Source organism: Brachyistius frenatus, unplaced genomic scaffold, assembly GCF_029030835.1.
Source record: "Brachyistius frenatus isolate BFR_SWC_R1_liver_20210118 unplaced genomic scaffold, ASM2903083v1 Contig_469, whole genome shotgun sequence".
Lineage (NCBI taxonomy): Eukaryota > Metazoa > Chordata > Actinopteri > Embiotocidae > Brachyistius > Brachyistius frenatus.
Window position 1 is genome coordinate 40,489 of NW_027211068.1, and position 22,002 is coordinate 62,490.

At 46.4% G+C, this 22,002-nt stretch overlaps 1 protein-coding gene across 1 annotated transcript; it reads left to right on the plus strand.

Moving 5' to 3' along the window:
* Window positions 1-2: 2 nt before the first annotated feature.
* LOC138614217 (ERO1-like protein beta) lies at window positions 3-21,337 on the plus strand. The gene is made up of 16 exons (XM_069687517.1): window positions 3-164; window positions 3,337-3,456; window positions 5,055-5,138; window positions 5,311-5,352; window positions 9,735-9,817; window positions 12,492-12,565; window positions 14,006-14,126; window positions 14,975-15,021; window positions 15,716-15,727; window positions 15,810-15,836; window positions 16,979-17,071; window positions 17,153-17,399; window positions 17,726-17,795; window positions 17,972-18,058; window positions 19,317-19,450; window positions 20,702-21,337. The coding sequence occupies exons 1-16, from the start codon at window positions 3-5 to the stop codon at window positions 20,760-20,762; spliced, it is 1,464 nt and encodes a 487-aa protein (XP_069543618.1). The 3' UTR covers window positions 20,763-21,337.
* Window positions 21,338-22,002: the final 665 nt, after the last annotated feature.

Sequence of the window (22,002 nt, forward strand, 5' to 3'; positions counted from 1 at the left end):
GGATGTGGAAAGTAACGCTCCCGGTGTTCGGGGTTCTGTTGGCCTGGTTCTTCGGGAACTTGGTTCTGGGCTGGTTCCATCAAAACAACGTAAAACCTCGGACGCAGCACCGCGAACCTCCGGGCGGACCCTCGGCCAGCCAGGACCAGAGCTGCTTCTGCCACGTGAGTACCCGCCCGCCCGGCCCCCTGTCCCGGGGAAACCGCTGTCGTTCTTCGGAAAGCTTCAACGGGTCGAAGCGGAGCGACACCGGTACCGTCCAGGACTGTTCTGACGTGTTCGGCTGTCACCTGAATGTGACGTCACCGACCGTCTATCTTCTGGGACATGACCAACTTTATCTGTGGAGCACCTTTCATACAAGGACACGGTGTTTCTCATGAAAACAGACGGAAGGAACTTCTAAAAATACAGAAAAGTAGATTTGATCTCGGTTTGACTTTATGATCTGAAAGTCGTGGAAACAGCAGTTGAACGTGTTGTGTACTTTTCTAGAACTTTACTTCACACAGTCTGTAATATTATAATATTATAATAATATTGTCCAGTACTACTGGACAGATTAAAGTCCTGTCCTGCTGTGGTCAGTCAACCCTGTCAGGTAGACCCGGTACCGGAGACAGTAGTTATATCAGTTGAACGTGTTGTGCACTTTTCTAGAACTTTAGTTTCAGTCTCTACATCAGCCACAAACCACATCAATAATAATATGTAATATATATTATATATAATATATAATATATATAATACATATAATACTGAACGTCCACTTATTTACAACTTTAGTTGTGAACCTGGACCATCAGTCACGGAGAAACAGACCCATTGAACTGCGGTACCGAAGTGACAGAGTTGACTGGTGGTTTCTGAAACTCTTCTTGTCATCATTTCGCCGTTTTGAGGTTTCCCAGTAAAACACCAGAGACGAGGACACATTAACGGACGTGTCTTCTTGGACATGACGTCCTGTGGACTCCTCGTGTTATTTCCATTACGCAGTAAAAAAAAGAAGCAGGAAAAAAAGCGTGGTGTCCTCTGATTGGCTGAGGCGGAGCTCCGCCTCCTGCCATCCCACGGGAGTTGTAGTCCTTTGTGTCTCTGTGTCCCGGTCCTCCGGCCTGGGACCCGCAGAGGACTACGAGCTGGGGGCGGGGCTTAGTGTGGCAGCTGGTTGCTGGTAGGCGGGGCCCCGGGCAGGGACTGGAGGGTTGAAATGAGGGCTCAGCCCTCAGAGGACAGAGCTGCTGCCTGACTTACAGACACCAAGTTTACCACAGCAAGTTTTCATTTGAGGGAGTTGAAGTCCAGACTGAAGGATGCTGAGAGGGCCGAACCTCCTGGTGCTCCTGGCCCTCAGCGGGCTGCTGCACTCCGAGGTGAGCTCTGCTCCGGTTCCTGGTGTGTTTGAGACGTAGTGACACTTCCAGGTGTTTCTGAGGGCGTTCTTCCTGCAGTAGACATGTTTAAAAGTTGGTAAAGCAACGCCGGCAGACCTTTTCAGTTTCAGCTGGAACCTCCGTCACACAAACTCCAGCATCACAAGCTGGCTCCATATGTTTGGTCTGACTCTTTAACTTGCAGTTTGTTTGTTCAAGAACAATCTGGTGTGTATTTACGGTGTAAATAAAAGGTGTTTCATTGTCCAGGCTTTGATTTAGTGCTGTTTTATCTAATTTGGCACTAAATATTCCTAACAGGACTTTCTGTCAATGAAAAGTTCACTTTGAAGCCAACTTAATTTTCATGTATAACTCAGTTATCATGAAGAACTATGAGGACGCTGTGTGCTCAGCTGACCTGAGGTCAGCTAGTTTGAAGTGCGTCGTTGTAAGTGCACCCACTGGATGCCCTGTAGTACTTTTCCTGGAAGTTACAAACCAATAAGGTGATGTGAAAATTGCCTTGACAATAAATAGTTCATTTATACATTTGATATTGTTCTACTTTCCGTGCAGCCACGTGTTTCATGAAAGGATGTACCATATGCTCACCGTAGTGACTGGAGGAAGTCACGTAAAACACTCTCAGGGCCACTGTGTGTTTTGGCTTGTTTACAGATCTGTTTATGCAAATAGAAGAGAAACCAGAGAGGTACGTAGACTAGAAGAAGTCCGACACTAAAGGCCGGCCAGCGACAGACGGACCCCCGGAGAGCAGGCTGCTCAGTTAGAGGTGCTCATGATTTCTGTGTTCTTTCGAGGCAAATTGTAAAAAGCAGAAAAAGTTCTTGACTCGTGGAATATTTTGTGGTTGGTCTTTGTGTTGTGTGACAGTAAACGGATTTCCTTTGTGGTGAAGAGTTTGGAGAAAACAGGAGAAGCTGTGGAAACCGTGCAGACGGTGAATATCAATGTGATGTGAGAGCATGTAATGGTGAGTTCACCGGTGCTCGGAGCAGATGAGCTGACTGAGCAGTAATGCTCGGTGACCCGCTGCTCACGTCTCTGTTTGCTGGACGGCCATGTTGTCAGGTTTCCAGTGGGATCGCTTCTACCCGTCAGCAGCTGATGGATCAGCTGGAGGTCTGGTTCCTGTGTGACCTGTTCAGGTAGCAGCAGCTGTGTGTCATGAAGCATGTATGAGAGCACAGGTAGGTGGTGGTTCTCCTGCATGCCGGCCTCCTGCTGTGGAGCAGGTGGAGCAGGGTGAGCAGGGGGAGCAGGTGGAGCAGGAGGAGCAGGGGGAGCAGGGGGAGCAGGGGGAGCAGGAGGAGCAGGGGGAGCAGGTGGAGCAGGAGGAGCAGGGGGAGCAGGGGGAGCAGGAGGAGCAGGTGCAATTTCACCTAACATAAGCATTTGTTTTTGGGCTGTGGTCCTCCATCCAGATTCTGGTACCGGTGATTTACAGTGTTTGTCAGCAATTATAACTTCTCCAAGTAAGACGTACTTTATATGACTCATACAGGAGGAGTTACAGTCACGCACAAATGTGTTCATAAATAATGTGTTACGAATCATTCAATTTCACCGATGGTTCTTCCTGTGGTTTTGAAACATGAGAAAAGTTCATGGTTTTCCCTCCCAAGAAACATCTAGCATGCAGTGCATCTGACAGGTGGACGGGTGGACAGGGGGGCGGGTGGACAGGTGGGCTCTGCCAGCAGGTCTCGCATCTCTGGAACGTTCTCACTCATCAATCTGTGACTTGGACAGAAAACAGTTCAAGAAACACAGAAAATAAAATACCAGAAGCTGAAACTGCTGGAAACATGTGACTAACTCTAAAACCGGTTACTGGATAATATAAAACATAGTATAAATAGTTGTGCTGGTTGGGTGGAGTTATCTCTGAGACTGAGTGTAAAAGTTGTCCCGTGTTCAACCTGCTGTGTTTCAGCTCACCGGGGTCCTGGACGACTGCTTCTGTGACGTCGAAAGCATCGACGTCTTCAACAACTTCAAGCTCTACCCACGCATCAAGAAGCTGACGGAGAGAGACTACTTCAGATACTACAGGGTGAGAGCTGCCGCGGGCGTCATCAGGACAGCTGGAAACCTGACCCATGAAATCAATTCTGCCGAGTTCAAATCAGGTCTTCTGACCGGCGACTGTCCCAGGAGGATGTTTTTAAAACATTTGTTTTATAAGTGTTGTCACGCAGCAGCAGCTCGACACTCCCTGTTGTCTAGAACCACCTGCTTGAAGTCACGTAGCAGCGTGCAGTCATTCAGCTCTTACAGAACAGGAAGCATGACTGGCGGCCTCGTGAAGTATTGTGCAATACACAGACTGTAGCAACTGCACTTCATCAATCTACCCGGCGGGAGTGAACATGAAGTCTAACCGTCATCTTCCACAGGTGGTAGATTTGTCTGTTGATATCCTGGTGAGTCCAGTCAGCAACCAGCAACCTGTCTGGAAGTTACAGAAACATTTCTATGTTCTGTTAAAGTTGTGGTCTCAGATGTTTGGAGCCAAACTCAAAACTCTCATGATGCCAGTCAGCTGTCACATTTTTAGAGTTGCAGGATTTTAGGAAAAATACCAGTTATAATTTTTCTGGTATTATTGCAGTTGTAATGAACGTTGTGATTAATTTCTATTAACTAGAGACTCTTTAATTGTGGTTGAAGTGGAACCAAATACATGTTTGAACAAGGTGGCCTCTTCCATGGGAATTATAGGGTTTAACTCGGGTTTATTCAGATATAAAGTCAGCGATATACTTGATATTATTCAATAATATTCAGTTGTAATCACTCACTTTGGGTCAGAGGACCTCACAGTCCTGCAGGTCCACATTCAAGGTGATGAGCTTCACAAATAAACTCATAATCTCATTTAGAAAGGAACTGTTGGGCCTCGTTCACCAATATCTGCTGAAGAAAAAGTCCCGGTCAGATTCACGAGGCGTTGTTAAACCCGGATTGGTTCAGTTGGAATCACTCATTTTGGGTGTCGTTATGTCCATGAGTCCTCGTAATTGAAAGCGAGCCAGTTTGTCCTAATTAGCATAAGTAAACACCCTGCCAATGCCCATAAAAGGGCGTGAGACTGCAGTCACAGACAGGGAGGGAGAAGAGAGAAGTTGAGAGAAACATAAATAATGACATCAATTAGATTAATTGTAATATATAAAAATGTAATTCACTTTAATTTACTGACAACCAATTCCCTGCTGTCAAACCGGGACAGCCCTCAGTGTTAGTGTAGTGTTTATTCAAAACCATGATGCTTTGTAAAGTAATGGAAATAAGTATTAAAATTGTGAATTCAAAAAATATAATTGTAGATTAAATACTACAACTACAGAATTGAAGAAAACTCATGAGCCAATTCTATGGCCCAAACATGTCAGCGCTCAGAGGTGTAAATGCTCGTAGATAGAATAAATCCCAAATCAGAAAACATTGGTGAATGCCAGAATCTTCCTAAAAACTGCGTAAGTGGGATTTCAGAAGACATTTCTTGTGAAGAGCGGTTGGTGAATGAGGCCCGATAATCATTCACATTCAGCAGTAATGAAGGTTACTGACAGACAAACGTCTGGTTCTGCTGACTCAGTCCCGGATCACCAGAACTTCTCCCTGAGGACCTTTCTGTCTTTTCTCCAGGTGAACCTGAAGCGACCGTGTCCCTTCTGGCCAGATGATGGACACTGCTCCATCAAAGACTGCCATGTGGAGCCCTGCCCAGAGGTCAGAGGTCAACCACACTCACACCGGCTTCATACAGCCAAGCCCCCACCGTCTTGTCTGTTTCCACTGACCAATCACAGACTTCACGACGGATCGTTTTACTGATGCATGTATTTATGTCTCTGTGGGGAAAACGTCATCTCCTCTGATTCCTCATCTCTTTGTTTTACAGAGTAAAGTCCCCGTCGGCATCAAGTCTGGAAACTACAACAAGGTGAGAGCAGCTGAAAGAGGTCACTTTAAATCAGTGATCCTGCTCTAATAAAAATGTTGACTTCACTGGCAGCACACTGCTTTCACAAAAGAAGTGAAATCAGACCATATCTCATAATTATGACTGACCAGCTCTTGATTACAAGGAAGGATCTCATAACTGGTTGTTTGAGTAGTCTGAGACGTGATGGTGCGACGTGTCCCGGTCATGAACATGTGCTTGAAAATCAATATTCATGCTGTTTTAAGGAGACCTCACGTGTGAACAGATTTGTAGAGGAAACAGGAAGTGTAACTGCACGGGCAGGTTACTCTGTTTCTTCAGCCTTCATTTGTTTTCAGTTTTGAACACGGTGCACATGTTTCTTGTTGCTGTGCACCACTGGATGTTCTGACTACTATCACCACAGAAACCTGAAAAACCTGATCACATTTCCTGCCTCATCTGTCCACTGTTCCTTATCTTTTATTAAAGTCTGCATTTCATACTGCCGTCAAAACAACGCTTCGTTTCCCAGAGTGATATAAAAAAGTTGATTTCAGTCCAAACTGAATGATTTGGTTCAGTGTGCAGGATTCAGGAGGAACTGTTATCAGAACTGGATTATAATATTCATCATTGTGTTTGAATTTGTGTAGAATCACCTCGAACTAAGAATCATAGTATTTTGTTACAGCTCTGTTTCCAAAAAAGTTGGGACAATGTGTAAAATGTAAATTAAAAACAGAATGTGATGATTTGCAAATCACATAAACCTACATTTAATTTATACACCAACATAGACCAATTTTAAAAAAGTTGGCGCAGGGACAACAAAAGACTGAAAAAGTTGTGTAACACTAAAAACAAAAACACCTGGTAGAACATCTGACAACTAACCAGGTTACCATGGCAACAGATCAGTAACATGATTGGGTATAAAAGATGATTTCAGAGAGGAAGAGTCTCTCAGCAGTGAAGATGGGGAGAGGTTCACCACTCTGAAACACTGTGTTGGAAAATAGTTCAACAATCTAAGAATAATATGTATGTATACATATATATGTGTGTGTGTGTGTGTGTGTGTATATATATATATATGTGTGTGTATATGTATATATGTGTATATATGTATATATGTGTATATATATGTGTATGTATGTATATATATATATATATATATATATATACATAATGATATATATCATATATAATGTATATATCTATATATATGATATATAGATATATACATACATACATGCATATACAGTGGGTACAGAAAGTATTCAGACCCCTTTACATTTTTCACTCTTTGTTTCATTGCAGCCATTTGCTAAAATCAAAAAAGTTCATTTTATTTCTCATTAATGTACACTCAGCACCCCATGTTGACAGAAACAAACAGAAATGTAGAAATTTGTGCAAATTTATTAAAAAAGAAAAACTGAAATATCACATGGTCATAAGTATTCAGACCCTTTGCTCAGTATTGAGTAGAAACACCCTTTTGAGCTCGTACAGCCATGAGTCTTGTTGGGAATGATGCAACAAGCTTTTCACACCTGGATTTGGGGATCCTCTGCCATTCTTCCTTGCAGATCCTCTCCAGTTCCGTCAGGTTGGATGGTGAACGTTGGTGGACAGCCATTTTCAGGTCTCTCCAGAGATGCTCCATTGGGTTTAGGTCAGGGCTCTGGCTGGGCCAGTCAAGAATGGTCACAGAGTTGTTCCGAAGCCACTCCTTTGTTATTTTAGCTGTGTGCTTCGGGTCATTGTCTTGTTGGAAGGTGAACCTTCGGCCCAGTCTGAGGTCCAGAGCACTCTGGAAGAGGTTTTCTTCCAGGATATCTCTGTACTTGGCCGCATTCATCTTTCCTTCAATTGCAACCGGTCGTCCTGTCCCTGCAGCTGAAAAACACCCCCATAGCATGATGCTGCCACCACCATGTTTCACTGTTGGGATTGTATTGGGCAGGTGATGAGCAGTGCCTGGTTTTCTCCACACATACCGCTTAGAATTAACGCCAACAAGTTCAATCTTGGTCTCATCAGACCAGAGAATCTTATTTCTCATAGTCTGGGAGTCCTTCATGTGTTTTTTGGCAAACTCTATGCAGGCTTTCATATGTCTTGCACTGAGGAGAGGCTTCCGTCGGGCCACTCTGCCATAAAGCCCCGACTGGTGGAGGGCTGCAGTGATAGTTGACTTTGTGGAACTTTCTCCCATCTCCCTACTGCATCTCTGGAGCTCAGCCAGTGATCTTTGGGTTCTTCTTTACCTCTCTCACCAAGGCTCTTCTCCCACGATTGCTCAGTTTGGCTGGACGGCCAGGTCTAGGAAGAGTTCTGGTCGTCCCAAACTTCTTCCATTTAAGGATTATGGAGGCCACTGTGCTCTTAGGAACCTTGAGTGCTGCAGAAATTATTTTGTAACCTTGGCCAGATCTGTGCCTTGCCACAACTCTGTCTCTGAGCTCCTTGGACAGTTCCTTCAACCTCATGATTCTCATTTGCTCTGACATGCACTGTGAGCTGTAAGGTCTTATATAGACAGGTGTGTGCCTTTCCTAATCAAGTCCAATCAGTTTAATTAAACACAGCTGGACTCCAATGAAGGAGTAGAACCATCTCAAGGAGGATCAGAAGAAATGGACAGCATGTGAGTTAAATATGAGTGTCACAGCAAAGGGTCTGAATACTTATGACCATGTGATATTTCAGTTTTTCTTTTTTAATAAATTTGCACAAATTTCTACATTTCTGTTTTTTTCTGTCAACATGGGGTGCTGAGTGTACATTAATGAGAAATAAAATGAACTTTTTTGATTTTAGCAAATGGCTGCAATGAAACAAAGAGTGAAAAATTTAAAGGGGTCTGAATACTTTCCGTACCCACTGTATATACGAGATACGAGAGCGTCCTCATGATTGGACAGTGGGACAGCCCTAAACCCTCCAGGACTTCTCGGTAAGTTGGCGAGTCAGCGAGGGAGGACATTGGGGTTGGGCCTTCGATGTTCTTATGTAACCTGCAGGCCACCGAAGATCCTCCTGCAGCATTAGAAGAGACTGAGTGTTCAGCACTAAAGACAGACGGTCTGAATAGATAGGTCCTGATTTACTTCATTATTTACCCCATTTATGACTTCTGTTCCTGTGACTGCAGCACTTACCCTGGTGGTACCTGACGGAAAGATGTCAAGGTTTGAAAACCTTTGGAAGGGGTTTCATTTTTTAATTAGGCTCAATAATTTTCTGAAACGGCGTCTCACTGTGGTGCGTAGTGTGTAGGGGTCTACTTTCAGCAGATGAATCCACATGTGGAGCTGTAGGGAGGATCTGAGGCGGCAGGACGGAGCTCTGCGATAGAGATCACCGTACCTGAAATATAACGTGAACCTGACAGCTGATGTTTGTACCTGTTCACCTCTGGACAACACACTCTTTCATGGAGTTAGGGAGCAGCTACACACACACACACACACACACACACACACACACACACACACACACACACACACACACACACACACACACACACACACACACACACAGGCTGAGTGGTCGCCAGCTTGTGGCTGCAGCCTGGTGTTCGTCCCGTCATGAAGCAGACGTGTTGGAACATGTGAACTCGTCTCAGTCGAGCTTGAATGTGTTCCACTGATCGGTATTGAAGGACACGTCCCGACAGCCCTCTCTTTAAAGTGATGCTTCACCGACACCAAACCGCTTTAGTCTCCTCGTGGGCCGGAGTCTCAGACGTGGTTAGGAGGTAGATTGCGGCTCCATGTGGATCCTGAAGCTGCAGCCAGGAGCGCCGCTCCGGTTAAAGATGCACCTTCGTCTCACACACCAGAGTCTCCTGTTTTAAAACAGAAATATGGCAGCTGCTGTGTTTGAGGAAGGGTCCCTCAGGAACTGATGTTCACCGCCGGTTAGTGCTGCAGAGCGTTAGCTCGTTCACGTCGAACCAGCTTTCTTTAGCCTGGTTTACTGCAGCCGACTCGCTGGCCACCCCGACTACACATCTCTAATAAAAACAGCACGGCACAGTAGATGGGATGTGAAATTAAACATGGGGAGCTTTTTAATTAATTTAATTTGGTTTTATTCATTTCCTTTTTATTAGTTGCATCCGTCCTGAGCCTACTTCCTTTAGTTTCTCACCTTTCTGTCGTTCCCTGGTCAGATACCTGTTGAATCACATCTACTCCGTTTCCACTGAGTCCAACCAAAGAATGTGCTCACAGGTGGTTCATCAGTAACCAACAGGTGCTCAGGGTGTCATCACATCATCACAGTAACACTGTGCAGAGAAGAAAACGTCACTCAAACAGGTTGTAGCAGTGTTATTAGCATGACATATGACATACTGCCCCCCTCCCCCCTCCCTGTGTGTCCAGTACTCCCAGGCAGCCAACACAGTGTCTGACATGACGGAGTGCGAGCAGGCCAAAGAGCTGGGCGCCATCAACAGCACCCTGAGGTGAGACCGGCGTCAGAGGCTTGTTTTCTTCAGTCAGCAGGTGATCGAAGCTCCAACGTTCCGCAGCTCCAACGTTCGGCAGCTCTAACGTTCGGCAGCTCCAACGTTCGGCAGCTCCAACGTTCGGCAGCTCCAACGTTCGACAGCTCCAACGTTCGACAGCTCCAACGTTCCGCAGCTCCAACGTTCGGCAGCTCCAACGTTCGGCAGCTCCAACGTTCGGCAGCTCCAACGTTCGGCAGCTCTAACGTTCGGCAGCTCCAACGTTCGGCAGCTCCAACGTTCGGCAGCTCTAACGTTCGGCAGCTCCAACGTTCGGCAGCTCCAACGTTCGGCAGCTCTAAAGTTCGGCAGCTCCAACGTTCGGCAGCTCCAACGTTCGGCAGCTCCAACGTTCGGCAGCTCCAACGTTCGGCAGCTCCAACGTTCGGCAGCTCCAACGTTCGGCAGCTCCAAAGTTCGGCAGCTCTAACGTTCGGCAGCTCCAACGTTCGGCAGCTCTAACGTTCGGCAGCTCTAACGTTCGACAGCTCCAACGTTCGGCAGCTCCAACGTTCGGCAGCTCCAACGTTCGGCAGCTCTAACGTTCGGCAGCTCCAACGTTCGGCAGCTCCAACGTTCGGCAGCTCTAACGTTCGACAGCTCCAACGTTCGACAGCTCCAACGTTCGGCAGCTCCAACGTTCGGCAGCTCTAAAGTTCGGCAGCTCCAACGTTCGGCAGCTCCAACGTTCGACAGCTCCAACGTTCGGCAGCTCCAACGTTCGGCAGCTCCAACGTTCGGCAGCTCCAACGTTCGGCAGGCAAAGTTCGGCAGCTCCAACGTTCGGCAGCTCCAACGTTCGGCAGCTCCAACGTTCGGCAGCTCCAACGTTCGGCAGCTCTAAACGTTCGACAGCTCTAACGTTCGGCAGCTCCAACGTTCGGCAGCTCCCCCGTTCGGCAGCTCTAACGTTCGTTCCCCAGCTCCAACGTTCGGCAGCTCTAACGTTCGGCAGCTCCAACGTTCGGCAGCTCCCCCGTTCGGCCCCCCCCCCGTTCCCCAGTTCGGCAGCTCCAACGTTCGGCAGCTCCAACGTTCGGCAGCTCCAACGTTCGGCAGCTCTAACGTTCGGCAGCTCCAACGTTCGGCAGCTCTAACGTTCGGCAGCTCTAAAAACGTTCGGCAGCTCTAAAGTTCGGCAGCTCCAACGTTCGGCAGCTCCAACGTTCGGCAGCTCCAACGTTCGGCAGCTCCAACGTTCGGCAGCTCTAAAGTTCGGCAACGTTCGGCAGCTCCAACGTTCCGCAGCTCCAACGTTCGGCAGCTCCAAAGTTCGGCAGCTCCAAAGTTCGTTCGGCAGCTCCAACGTTCGGCAGCTCTAACGTTCGGCAGCTCTAAAGTTCGGCAGCTCCAACGTTCGGCAGCTCTAAAGTTCGGCAGCTCCAACGTTCGGCAGCTCTAACGTTCGGCAGCTCTAAAGTTCCGCAGCTCCAACGTTCGGCAGCTCTAAAGTTCGGCAGCTCTAAAGTTCGGCAGCTCCAAAGTTCCGCAGCTCCAACGTTCGGCAGCTCTAAAGTTCGGCAGCTCCAACGTTCGGCAGCTCCAAAGTTCCGCAGCTCCAACGTTCGGCAGCTCCAAAGTTCCGCAGCTCCAACGTTCGGCAGCTCTAAAGTTCGGCAGCTCTAAAGTTCGGCAGCTCCAACGTTCGACAGCTCCAAAGTTCCGCAGCTCTAACGTTCGGCAGCTCCAACGTTCGGCAGCTCTAAAGTTCGGCAGCTCCAACGTTCGGCAGCTCTAACGTTCGGCAGCTCCAACGTTCGGCAGCTCTAAAGTTCGGCAGCTCTAACGTTCGTCAGCTCTAACGTTCGGCAGCTCTAACGTTCGGCAGCTCTAAAGTTCGGCAGCTCCAACGTTCGGCAGCTCTAACGTTCGGCAGCTCCAACGTTCGGCAGCTCTAACGTTCGGCAGCTCCAACGTTCGGCAGCTCTAACGTTCGGCAGCTCTAACGTTCGGCAGCTCTAACGTTCGGCAGCTCTAACGTTCGGCAGCTCTAACGTTCGGCAGCTCCAACGTTCGGCAGCTCTAACGTTCGGCAGCTCCAACGTTCGGCAGCTCTAACGTTCGGCAGCTCCAAAGTTCCGCAGCTCCAACGTTCGGCAGCTCTAACGTTCGGCAGCTCCAACGTTCGGCAGCTCTAACAGCTCCAAAGTTCCGCAGCTCCAACGTTCGGCAGCTCTAAACGTTCGGCAGCTCCAACGTTCGGCAGCTCTAACGTTCGGCAGCTCTAACGTTCGGCAGCTCCAACGTTCGGCAGCTCCAACGTTCGGCAGCTCCAACGTTCGGCAGCTCCAACGTTCGACAGCTCCAACGTTCGGCAGCTCTAAAGTTCGGCAGCTCCAACGTTCGACAGCTCCAACGTTCGGCAGCTCCAACGTTCGGCAGCTCTAAAGTTCGGCAGCTCTAACGTTCGGCAGCTCTAACGTTCGGCAGCTCTAATTACTAATTAATCGTTTAGTCAAAGAAAAGTCAAACTTCAACGTAAACTCTTTCTTTAAGCATCAAATCTTGAGTTCAGCTTCTGTCTGTGATGCTGCTTCTGAATGATTGTTTTTTTTAATAGCTCGGTGTGTCTTTTCCTGTCTGCATGCATCTCCTGCATCACGTATTAAATGTATGTTATTGCCTGTTACAGTAACCAGACTAAAGAGGCGTTTGCTGACTGGGCGAGACACGACGACGCTCAGGATCACTTCTGTGAGCTGGACGGTAAGGATCCTTTTACTGAGGATGTTCCTGCTACCCGGAGGACTGATGATAACCAGGACTCCTCCTGCAGGACAGACTTCCTTCTTAAATATCGACCTCATGACATTTTCTGAAGAGATTAATGAACATAAATCATGAATATGCTGTTTGCTGCTGACCACCAACAGGTTTTAAGGCTCGGAGGTTGAACGTGACACCTCAGGAACACCTCCAGGAAACATCCTCTAATTTATCACAATTATTCACTTGGACTCGAGGACGTACGGCTTAGATTTTGGTGGCTAAAGGTCAAAGGTCACTGTGACCTCAGGCAACATGATTGTGACCATAACTCCAGAATTCAATAACTAATTATGACGACATTTAATGAAGCAATATTACATTAAGAGGGTGCTTCAACTTCAGTGAGGCGCTTCACTGTCGATCCAGTAATCACGTTAAAACACCGTCCAGTGTGATACTGTGATCATACAACAAGTTACCAACTAAATAAAACATGTCATCTACATGTGTTCATATTGCAGGGCATTCACTCAGAACTTTTTGTTAGTGTGATCTCCGTTTCCATGGCAACACATGGGGTATGACTAACAACTGGAAAACAATCAGTAAAGTCAGTAGACTCTGATGTAACTTACGCGATATTTCCTACTCCAGGAAGTAGTCGGACCCTTAGCAACCACCTAGCAACAGAGAGGATTTCTAGTCTCCAACTGAATAAATACAGAACATAGAAACACTAAACTGATCAGCTAGTTCAGTCTGGTTGGAACAAAGATATCTGATGAACAAAGATATCTGAGGAACAAAGATATCTGATGAACAAAGATATCTGATGAACAAAGATATCTGATGATCAAAGATATCTGATGAACAAAGATATCTGATGAACAAAGATATCTGAGGAACAAAGATATCTGATGAACTAAGATATTTCTAGTGATGAGCAGGGTGTGATGTCATGATGATTTGTTCCAAATGTTCCATTGACCAATCAGAACTACTTGTATGATACAAATGTGTAACAGGATGAAATGATAAAGTCAAAGGTCAGCGTCACTGTGACATCATCATGTTTCTGTCCATCATCCAGCTCCATCACTGAGAAATGTCTTCCACATGCTCAGAGCCTGAATGTGTGACTGATCTAAACTGTGCTGATGGTAGAGATGAGTGTGTTGGGTTGAACCAATCAGAAATCATCAGTGATGTCATCAACCATCAGTGATGTCATCGTTGGTTTGTGAACGTTATGAAGCCTCCATTTTAGATCTGTCCGTCACCATCTTGCTAGGGAGCGTTAATTCTAGTTTATTGTTGTTTTTAATCCATGAACTGTGTGTGTGTGTGTGTGTGTGTGTGTGTGTGTGTGTGTGTGTGTGTGTGTGTGTGTGTGTGTGTGTGTGTGTGTGTGTGTGTGTGTGTGTGTGTGTGTTTTAGATGAGACCTCTCCAGATGCTGACTACGTAGATCTGCTGCTGAATCCGGAGAGATTCACAGGATACAAAGGTCCTTCAGCCTGGAGAGTGTGGAACAGCATCTATGAGGAAAACTGCTTCAAGTGAGACTAAAACACAAACACACACACACACACACACACACACACACACACACACACACACACACACACACACACTAATGTTAGAACATGCCCATGAAGCTGATGAGGTCATCCTGTTGCTGTTTCTGCTCTAAAAATTAGTTTTGATAAATCATGAAAAAGACGTTTGCGTTCAGGATTTCACAAAATATATTTTATTCATCAAAGTGAGATTCTGTTCTGTTAGTTTCTCTTTTTTTAAAAAAAGATGAATCATTTCATCCAGAGGAAATATGATGTCATTGATTGTTCATCCTTATTGTTTAATTGTCTTCACTATAAACAGATAACTCAGAAAACTATGCATTGTCATATTTATTCGTTATTTTTTACAAACAGTCAGATTCTATAAACTCTCAGAAAAATCTGGAATTCAGTCAGTTGTTGCTTTTGCACGATTTGAACGATGCCTGTAACGTGAGATGAGTCGGGAGTCGCTGGTCGGACCAGCAGAGCTGAACAGGAGCCACGCAGACGGCTGGATTCCTAAAGTCAGCCCTGATTATAAGACGTCTGCAGGGATGATGTATTTATTTCCTCCGAAACTGACTGTACTGAAGGTTTCAGATAATTAGAGTAAATAATAATGACATAGTTCAAATGTGAATTCGGTCTGGAAACATTCAGTGTGTGTTGGGACGCTTCCTGAAAGTTGGTGAGAGGCCAGTCGGCTGATCATTCAGGCCGAGCCTGTTTTGTTGGGCTGATGGTTATTGCTTCCTGCGCCTCCCTCTGGAGGAGGTGCACTGCCCACTGTGTGTGGATGTAAACCTGTCATGATGATTGTGGTTGTGTGTTTTGTGTGACAGACCCAGATCGGTGTACCGACCTCTGAACCCGCTGGCTCCCAGCAGAGGTGAGTCCCAAACAGCTGACTGAGCAGTTTGTGAGGAGGTGTCCGGCAGCAGGAGGCAGGTTAGACACAGACCTCCCCCCGGGTCTGAGGAGGTCTGCTCCTCCTCTATGATGCCTGCTGACGCCCTCAGCGTCCACAGGAGGAGCCTGTTTCTGCAAAGCTTTTGTTCAGACCAACGTCTGATTGAAGAACATGTCTCCTGACAACACACTCCTTTGGAGAATTAGGATCTGATGGATAATTTAGTTGAACAAAGTTCTGCACCTGCAGATATTTACAGAAGTGAAGTGTGACCGAAGCGTAGTTTAAACCCTACTTTACTGCTTCTTGTTGATTTTATTCAGACAATGTTTCACATTTGAACATGTGTCAAAGAACAGCTGTTTTTCTGTCCTGGTTGTTTTGTGTCTCCTCCTTTGCACTCCTTATAGTTGTGTTAATCTTTGTCATAAGTCCGGAGCCTTCTGGCTCCAGAACCTGTGTGGTTGGAGTTGAGTTTGAGATGAGAACCTGTCAGCTGTGTTGAAGAGCAGCAGCTGGGCTGTTGTCCTATTTTTAGATCTGTGGAGGAAGTGTGTCTGAGACATCAGGCTGGGATCTTTTCATGTCAGGGTTGCTTTGTGTTTGTACTGCTGAGTGTCTATTAATAGCAGAGATCTAACACTGTTGTCCTGTCTCCTCTCTGTCTGCTCAGGTGATGAAGACGGTGAGTAAAACTCAACTTTACCGCAATTTATTTTTAGTGGTGTTGAAAAATAACTCGGTGTCTTTTGGTTTTGTGTCTGCAGGAGAAGGTTTCTACAACTGGCTGGAAGGTGAGTTCGGACCGCCCTGCTCTCTGGGACTTCTTTTCACTTCCTCTTTAAACATTTGGTTTGTGGTTTTTAACCTGAAAAGTGAAGTGAAGCACTTTCTGCTTTCCATTATGTCTGCGTTAGCGTGCACAAGAGTTTCCTCCTGCTCGCTCTACATGTCGAAACACTTTCAGTTTCTTCGCACTTCTCACGAAAACCATACTTGTGGCTGTAAATGTCTCAACCGTGGATATCCGTCCCATTTCCTGCCGCGTTCAGCAGCGAGCGTTGGTTAATCTCCTCTCAAGTCTCTCTGCAGTCGGCTGGAAGAGGCCGTCGGTCGTCTGCTGTAAACCTGCTGAGACATCGGTGTGCGGTGCTGCTTCTCCTCCATCTCAGCAGACCGCAGGTGTAAAACCTCAGAGAAACACGGAGGTTCATCTGGCCGTGAGGTGACGTCTCACCCCTGTTACTGTTCCCTCCACAGCACCGTGTCCTGTCACTCAACCCTGACTCTGACCTCCGACCTCACTGAAGCAGCCAATCAACCCCACGGCCCAAAAACAAAATGTCTTCCATTATTCTCATCGATTCAAGTTTGGAGTGAGCAGAAGGAAGCGGGAAGTCTGAGCTCAGTTTCTCGCCTTATTTCTGCCCTCAACATCTGTTCAAGTTGTCACGGCTCAGTTTACCTGCAGCCAGCAGGTCCCTGTCCTCCTGTAGCGTCTTTAAAAGGACAAATCTGACATGACGCCACAGAGGACGAGCAGATGGACTCTGTCCTGCATTGGACGGGGGTGTCCCCGGTGACGGGGGTCCGCTGTGCTCAAAGGTTCTTCAGCTGTTACACATGAAGTGCAAACAGAGGGATCAGCGGACAATAGTGTCTCAGCTCAGCTGCTTCTGAACAGGAAGTCCTGTGTTGTGTTCCAGAAGACGTCCTTCCTCCACTTCACCAACAATAGTTTCATGTCAGCACTTTTACTGTGGAGACGGAGTCCTGTTGTTCCAGATCACACTGCTGTTCATTAACACAGTTCATCAACACAGTTAACACAGCATGTTAATACATGGCGTTAAGGACCTTTAAATAAAGTATCAATCTGTATTGGACTGAATTATGAATCAGTTCTGATTAACTGGTCTCCACGGTGTCCTTCCAGGTTTGTGTTTGGAGAAGAGAGTTTTCTACCGACTGATCTCGGGGCTCCACAGCAGCATCAACATCCACCTGTGTGCCGAGTACCTGCTGGACGGTACGAAGTCACACCTGAACCTCTAGTCTGGTGTCAGCTGTTGAGGTCGGGTCAGTGAGGTGTGTGTGTTTGACCCCTCAGAGGGTTGGGGTCGCTCGGTGTGGGGTCCAAACGTCCAGGAGTTCCGTCAGCGCTTCGACACGGCGGAGACGAAGGGCGAGGGCACCCGGCGGCTGAAGAACCTCTACTTCCTGTACCTGATCGAGCTGCGGGCGCTCTACAAGGTGGCGCCGTACTTCGAACGCACCTTTGTCAACCTCTACACCGGAAACGCTCAGGAGGACGGAGGCACCAAGGACCTGCTGCTGCAGGTCTTCAACGAGATCCGGTAAGAAGCTCCTGTTCATGGGGAGCGACACCAACGCTCAGATGTCGACTGACTTCAGAACACAGTTCCCCCGACGCTCAGGTCAGACAGACACGAGCTGTAGACACGAGGTTCCTCTTTAACATCGAGGCAGCAGCAGAGCGGAAAACTGATGACAATATCCCAAACTTCACACGTGTTGACAGATCTGTAAATGAGACGTCGTCACCGACGTCCTGTTTCCTGGTTATGACCATACTGTGTGACAGACCGACAGATGATGAACTGAGGTATCGTTTGGAGATGTGTTGGGTTGTTCTCAGACTCAGCAGCTCTCTCTCCTCCAGAGCCTTCCCGATGCACTTCGATGAGAAGTCCATGTTCGCCGGAAACAAAATGGAGGCCAAAATACTGAAGGTGAAACCAACAGCTCACTGTCTCTATACTTCTATTTGATCGTGTGTGTGTGTGTGTGTGTGTGTGTGTGTGTGTGTGTGTGTGTGTGTGTGTGTGTGAGTGTGTGTTTGTGAGTGTGTTTGAGTGTGAGTGTGTGTTTGTGTATAAAAACGTCTCCTGCTGCTTGTTTCCTTCAGGAGGAGTTCCGCCTCCATTTTAAAAACATCTCCAGGATCATGGACTGTGTCGGCTGCAGCAAGTGTCGGCTGTGGGGGAAACTCCAGGTGAGCCCCCGTCTCTCTGCTCACACCTTCACCTCTCTCAGACTTCCACTTGCAGGTGACCCCCCCCCCTCCCGTCCTACCGGGGGGTGAGCGGTGTACAGGTGAGCAGGTCAGCATGAGCAGCACAGACCGCTGGTAAACAGATGAACCCGGTGCAGCTTTACAACTGGTAGAAGTGTTGTTTCTAAGATAGACTCCATGTCGGTGAGCTCAGCTCTGAACCGCCACCTCCAGGTCTGACAGCCGTCCGCTCACTGAACGATGCGTGTCCTGATGATGTGTTGTCCTGATGTGAGGCTGTGTTGTCCTGATGTGAGGCTGTGTTGTCCTGATGTGAGGCTGTGTTGTCCTGATGATGTGTTGTCCTGATGTGAGGCTGTGTTGTCCTGATGATGTGTTGTCCTGATGTGAGGCTGTGTTGTCCTGATGATGTGTTGTCCTGATGTGAGGCTGCGTTGTCCTGATGTGAGGCTGTGTTGTCCTGATGATGTGTTGTCCTGATGTGAGGCTGTGTTATCCTGATGTGAGGCTGTGTTGTCCTGATGATGTGTTGTCCTGATGTGAGGCTGTGTTGTCCTGATGATGTGTTGTCCTGATGATGTGTTGTCCTGATGATGTGTTGTCCTGATGATGTGTTGTCCTGATGTGAGGCTGTGTTGTCCTGATGATGTGTTGTCCTGATGTGAGGCTGCGTTGTCCTGATGTGAGGCTGTGTTGTCCTGATGATGTGTTGTCCTGATGTGAGGCTGTGTTATCCTGATGTGAGGCTGTGTTGTCCTGATGATGTGTTGTCCTGATGTGAGGCTGTGTTGTCCTGATGATGTGTTGTCCTGATGTGAGGCTGTGTTGTCCTGATGATGTGTTGTCCTGATGTGAGGCTGTGTTGTCCTGATGATGTGTTGTCCTGATGTGAGGCTGTGTTGTCCTGATGATGTGTTGTCCTGATGATGTGTTGTCCTGATGTGAGGCTGTGTTGTCCTGATGATGTGTTGTCCTGATGTGAGGCTGTGTTGTCCTGATGATGTGTTGTCCTGATGATGTGTTGTCCTGATGATGTGTTGTCCTGATGTGAGGCTGTGTTGTCCTGATGATGTGTTGTCCTGATGATGTGTTGTCCTGATGATGTGTTGTCCTGATGATGTGTTGTCCTGATGATGTGTTGTCCTGATGATGTGTTGTCCTGATGATGTGTTGTCCTGATGATGTGTTGTCCTGATGTGAGGCTGTGTTGTCCTGATGATGTGTGTGCTGTGTGCAGACCGAGGGTCTGGGTACAGCGCTGAAGATCCTCTTCTCGGAGAAGGAGATCAAGAACCTTCCTGAACACAGCCCGTCTAAAGGCTTCCAGCTCACCCGGCAGGAGATCGTGGCCTTACTGAACGGCTTCAGCAGGTACGTTCCCTTCTGACAGCTGATGAACAGCTTTAATAGCTGAGAGGAGCTGAATTCATAGAAAGGGACATCTGAAATGTGGATTTACTGATGGCAGACATGGTAACAGTTGGGACGCTGTTTTAAATGTAAATCAAAAAAGTCATCATGAAAATCACGAAAACTCATATTTACTTGAAAATAGAACGAGAAAGAAAAATCTTGTTTTTGAAAAAAATATTCACTCATTTTGAATCTGATGTCAGCAGCACGTCTCTATAAGTTGTTCCAGGATCATGTTCACCACTGAGCTGCATCAACTCTTCTTTTAACAACACTCTGGAAACGTTGGGGAACTGAGGAAACCAGTTTCTGGAGTTTTGAAAGTGAATTGTGGTCCCATTGTTGCCTGATAGAGGATTTCAGCTGCTCAACAGTTCAGGGTCTCCTTTGTTGTATTGTTCATGTCCTGATGCTCCAGATGTTTTTGGAGGGCCTGAAAATCATCACAATCCAATATAGGTTTTCACAAGTGTTCCTGAGCCCATGCAGTGATTTCCACTCCAGAATAGTGTGTTTTTAATGCAGTGCTGCCTGAGGGCCTGAAGATCACCACCATCCAATATTGGTTTCCAGCCTTGTCCCTTGTGTTCAGAGATTTCTCCAGATTCTCTGAATCTTTTAATGATATTATGAACCGTAGACGATGAAATCCACTAATTCTTTGTAGTTTTACGTTGAGGAACATTATTCTTAGATTGTTGAACTATTTTCCAACACAGTCTTTCAGAGTGGTGAACCTCTCCCCATCTTCACTGCTGAGAGACTCTGTCTCTCTGAAATCATCTTTTATACCCAATCATGTTACTGATCTGTTGCCATGGTAACCTGGTTAGTTGTCAGATGCTCCACCAGGTGGTTTTTTTTTTTATTTTTTATCTTTACACAACTTTTCCAGTGTGTTGTTGATCCTGTCCCAACTTTTTTGAGATGTGTTGCTGCCATCAAATTTAAAATGAGCAGATATTTTTATAAAACCATAAAAGGTTTCAACATTTGATGGGGTTTTTTTTTAATCTATTTTTATTTAAATATGTCTTTACATGATTTACAAATCATCACATTCTGTTTTTATGTACATTTTACACTTTTTTTGAAAATAAATGTCATACCTTAATGCCTTCCTAACATTACACTGAGAAGTCACACAGCTCTGACATGTTAGCAGCATGTGTGTATATATAAATGTTCATGTTCCTCCTCTGTCTCCAGGTTGTCCACCAGTATTCATCAGCTCCACCACTTCCGCCTGCTGTTGAAGGAGAAGAGGTAACAGGAGGTGTTGCTCCTCCGGGCCAGTAGGCGGCGCTAGCCCACAGAGCACTGCAACAGTCTGAAGAAGGCCTTTTTCATGGACACCAGGCTCAGCAGTGAACAAGACACCCCCCTTCCCCCACCCTCCTCTTCCCCCATGTGGTGGATCATGAATGTTAATTCTTCTGCCTTCGTCAGAAAACAGTCGAGGTGATGAGAAGGTCACCTGACGTGTTTCTCTGCTGTCAGACTTGTCGGCCAGTAACGAACGTTGTTCATTAAAATGTTAGTTTGGTCTCTTTTGAGAAGTTGCCGCTCAGAACCTGATTTAGACGTCTGGAGGGAAGAGGACAGGCTTTGTCCTGAGGACGGCCTGGCTGAGGACGGACCCTGTTGGTCCAGATGGACGTGTGTCTGAATCAGGAAGCGGCAGCTTGTTCTGCTTTTTATCTTTTTCTCCTCCGTTCTCATCGTCTCCTCTTCTTCTTAGTTTGTTACGCTTTGGACCAATCAGCTCGTGTTCCCCATCTCAGGCCTAATTTATCTGTCTGTCTGTTTGAGAGACATGATATATGTATATATATATGTGTATGTGTGTATATATATATATATATATATATATATATATATATATAGATATATATATATATATATATATATATATATATATATATATATATATATACACACACACATATGATATACATATGATATATACATATATCATGTCTCACAAATATACACATATATATGATATATATACATATATATGATATGATATATATATTGATATTTATATATACACATATGATATGTGTGTGTGTGTCCTGCAGCAGTTGGACGTCCTTGACTGTCGTCTCAGCAGCCTTAAATTAAAACCTTTATTTTGGACAAAGAGGAAGAAGCTGCTTCAGGTCTTCATGTCTGTACAGTTTGTAAAGATCTTAGTTTTCCACAGACTTTCATCCTGCTTCAGTCGGACCGGGGGAGGGGAGGAGAGGGGAGGAGAGGGGAGGGGGGTCCCAGGTCCAACTGACACGTATGTGGTGTTCAGGAGACACTGAGACAGACCGGGTCTCTTCAGACATATTCCTTTGTTTGCTTTCAGATCTCTCTGAATCCTTGAATCTCTCTGAATCTCTGAATCTCTCTAAATCCTTGAATCTCTCTAAATCTTTGAATCTCTCTAAATCTTTGAATCTCTCTGAATCTTTGAATCTCTCTAAATCTTTGAATCTCTCTGAATCTTTGAATCTCTC

Bases quoted from the DNA above. Each gene is read 5' to 3' on its own strand.
- LOC138614217 (XM_069687517.1), top strand. From the start codon at position 3: ATGTGGAAAGTAACGCTCCCGGTGTTCGGGGTTCTGTTGGCCTGGTTC. The intron at 14,127-14,974 runs GTGAGACTAAAA...TTTGTGTGACAG, and splicing joins TATGAGGAAAACTGCTTCAA to ACCCAGATCGGTGTACCGAC. The intron at 17,072-17,152 runs GTACGAAGTCAC...TTGACCCCTCAG, and splicing joins TGCCGAGTACCTGCTGGACG to AGGGTTGGGGTCGCTCGGTG.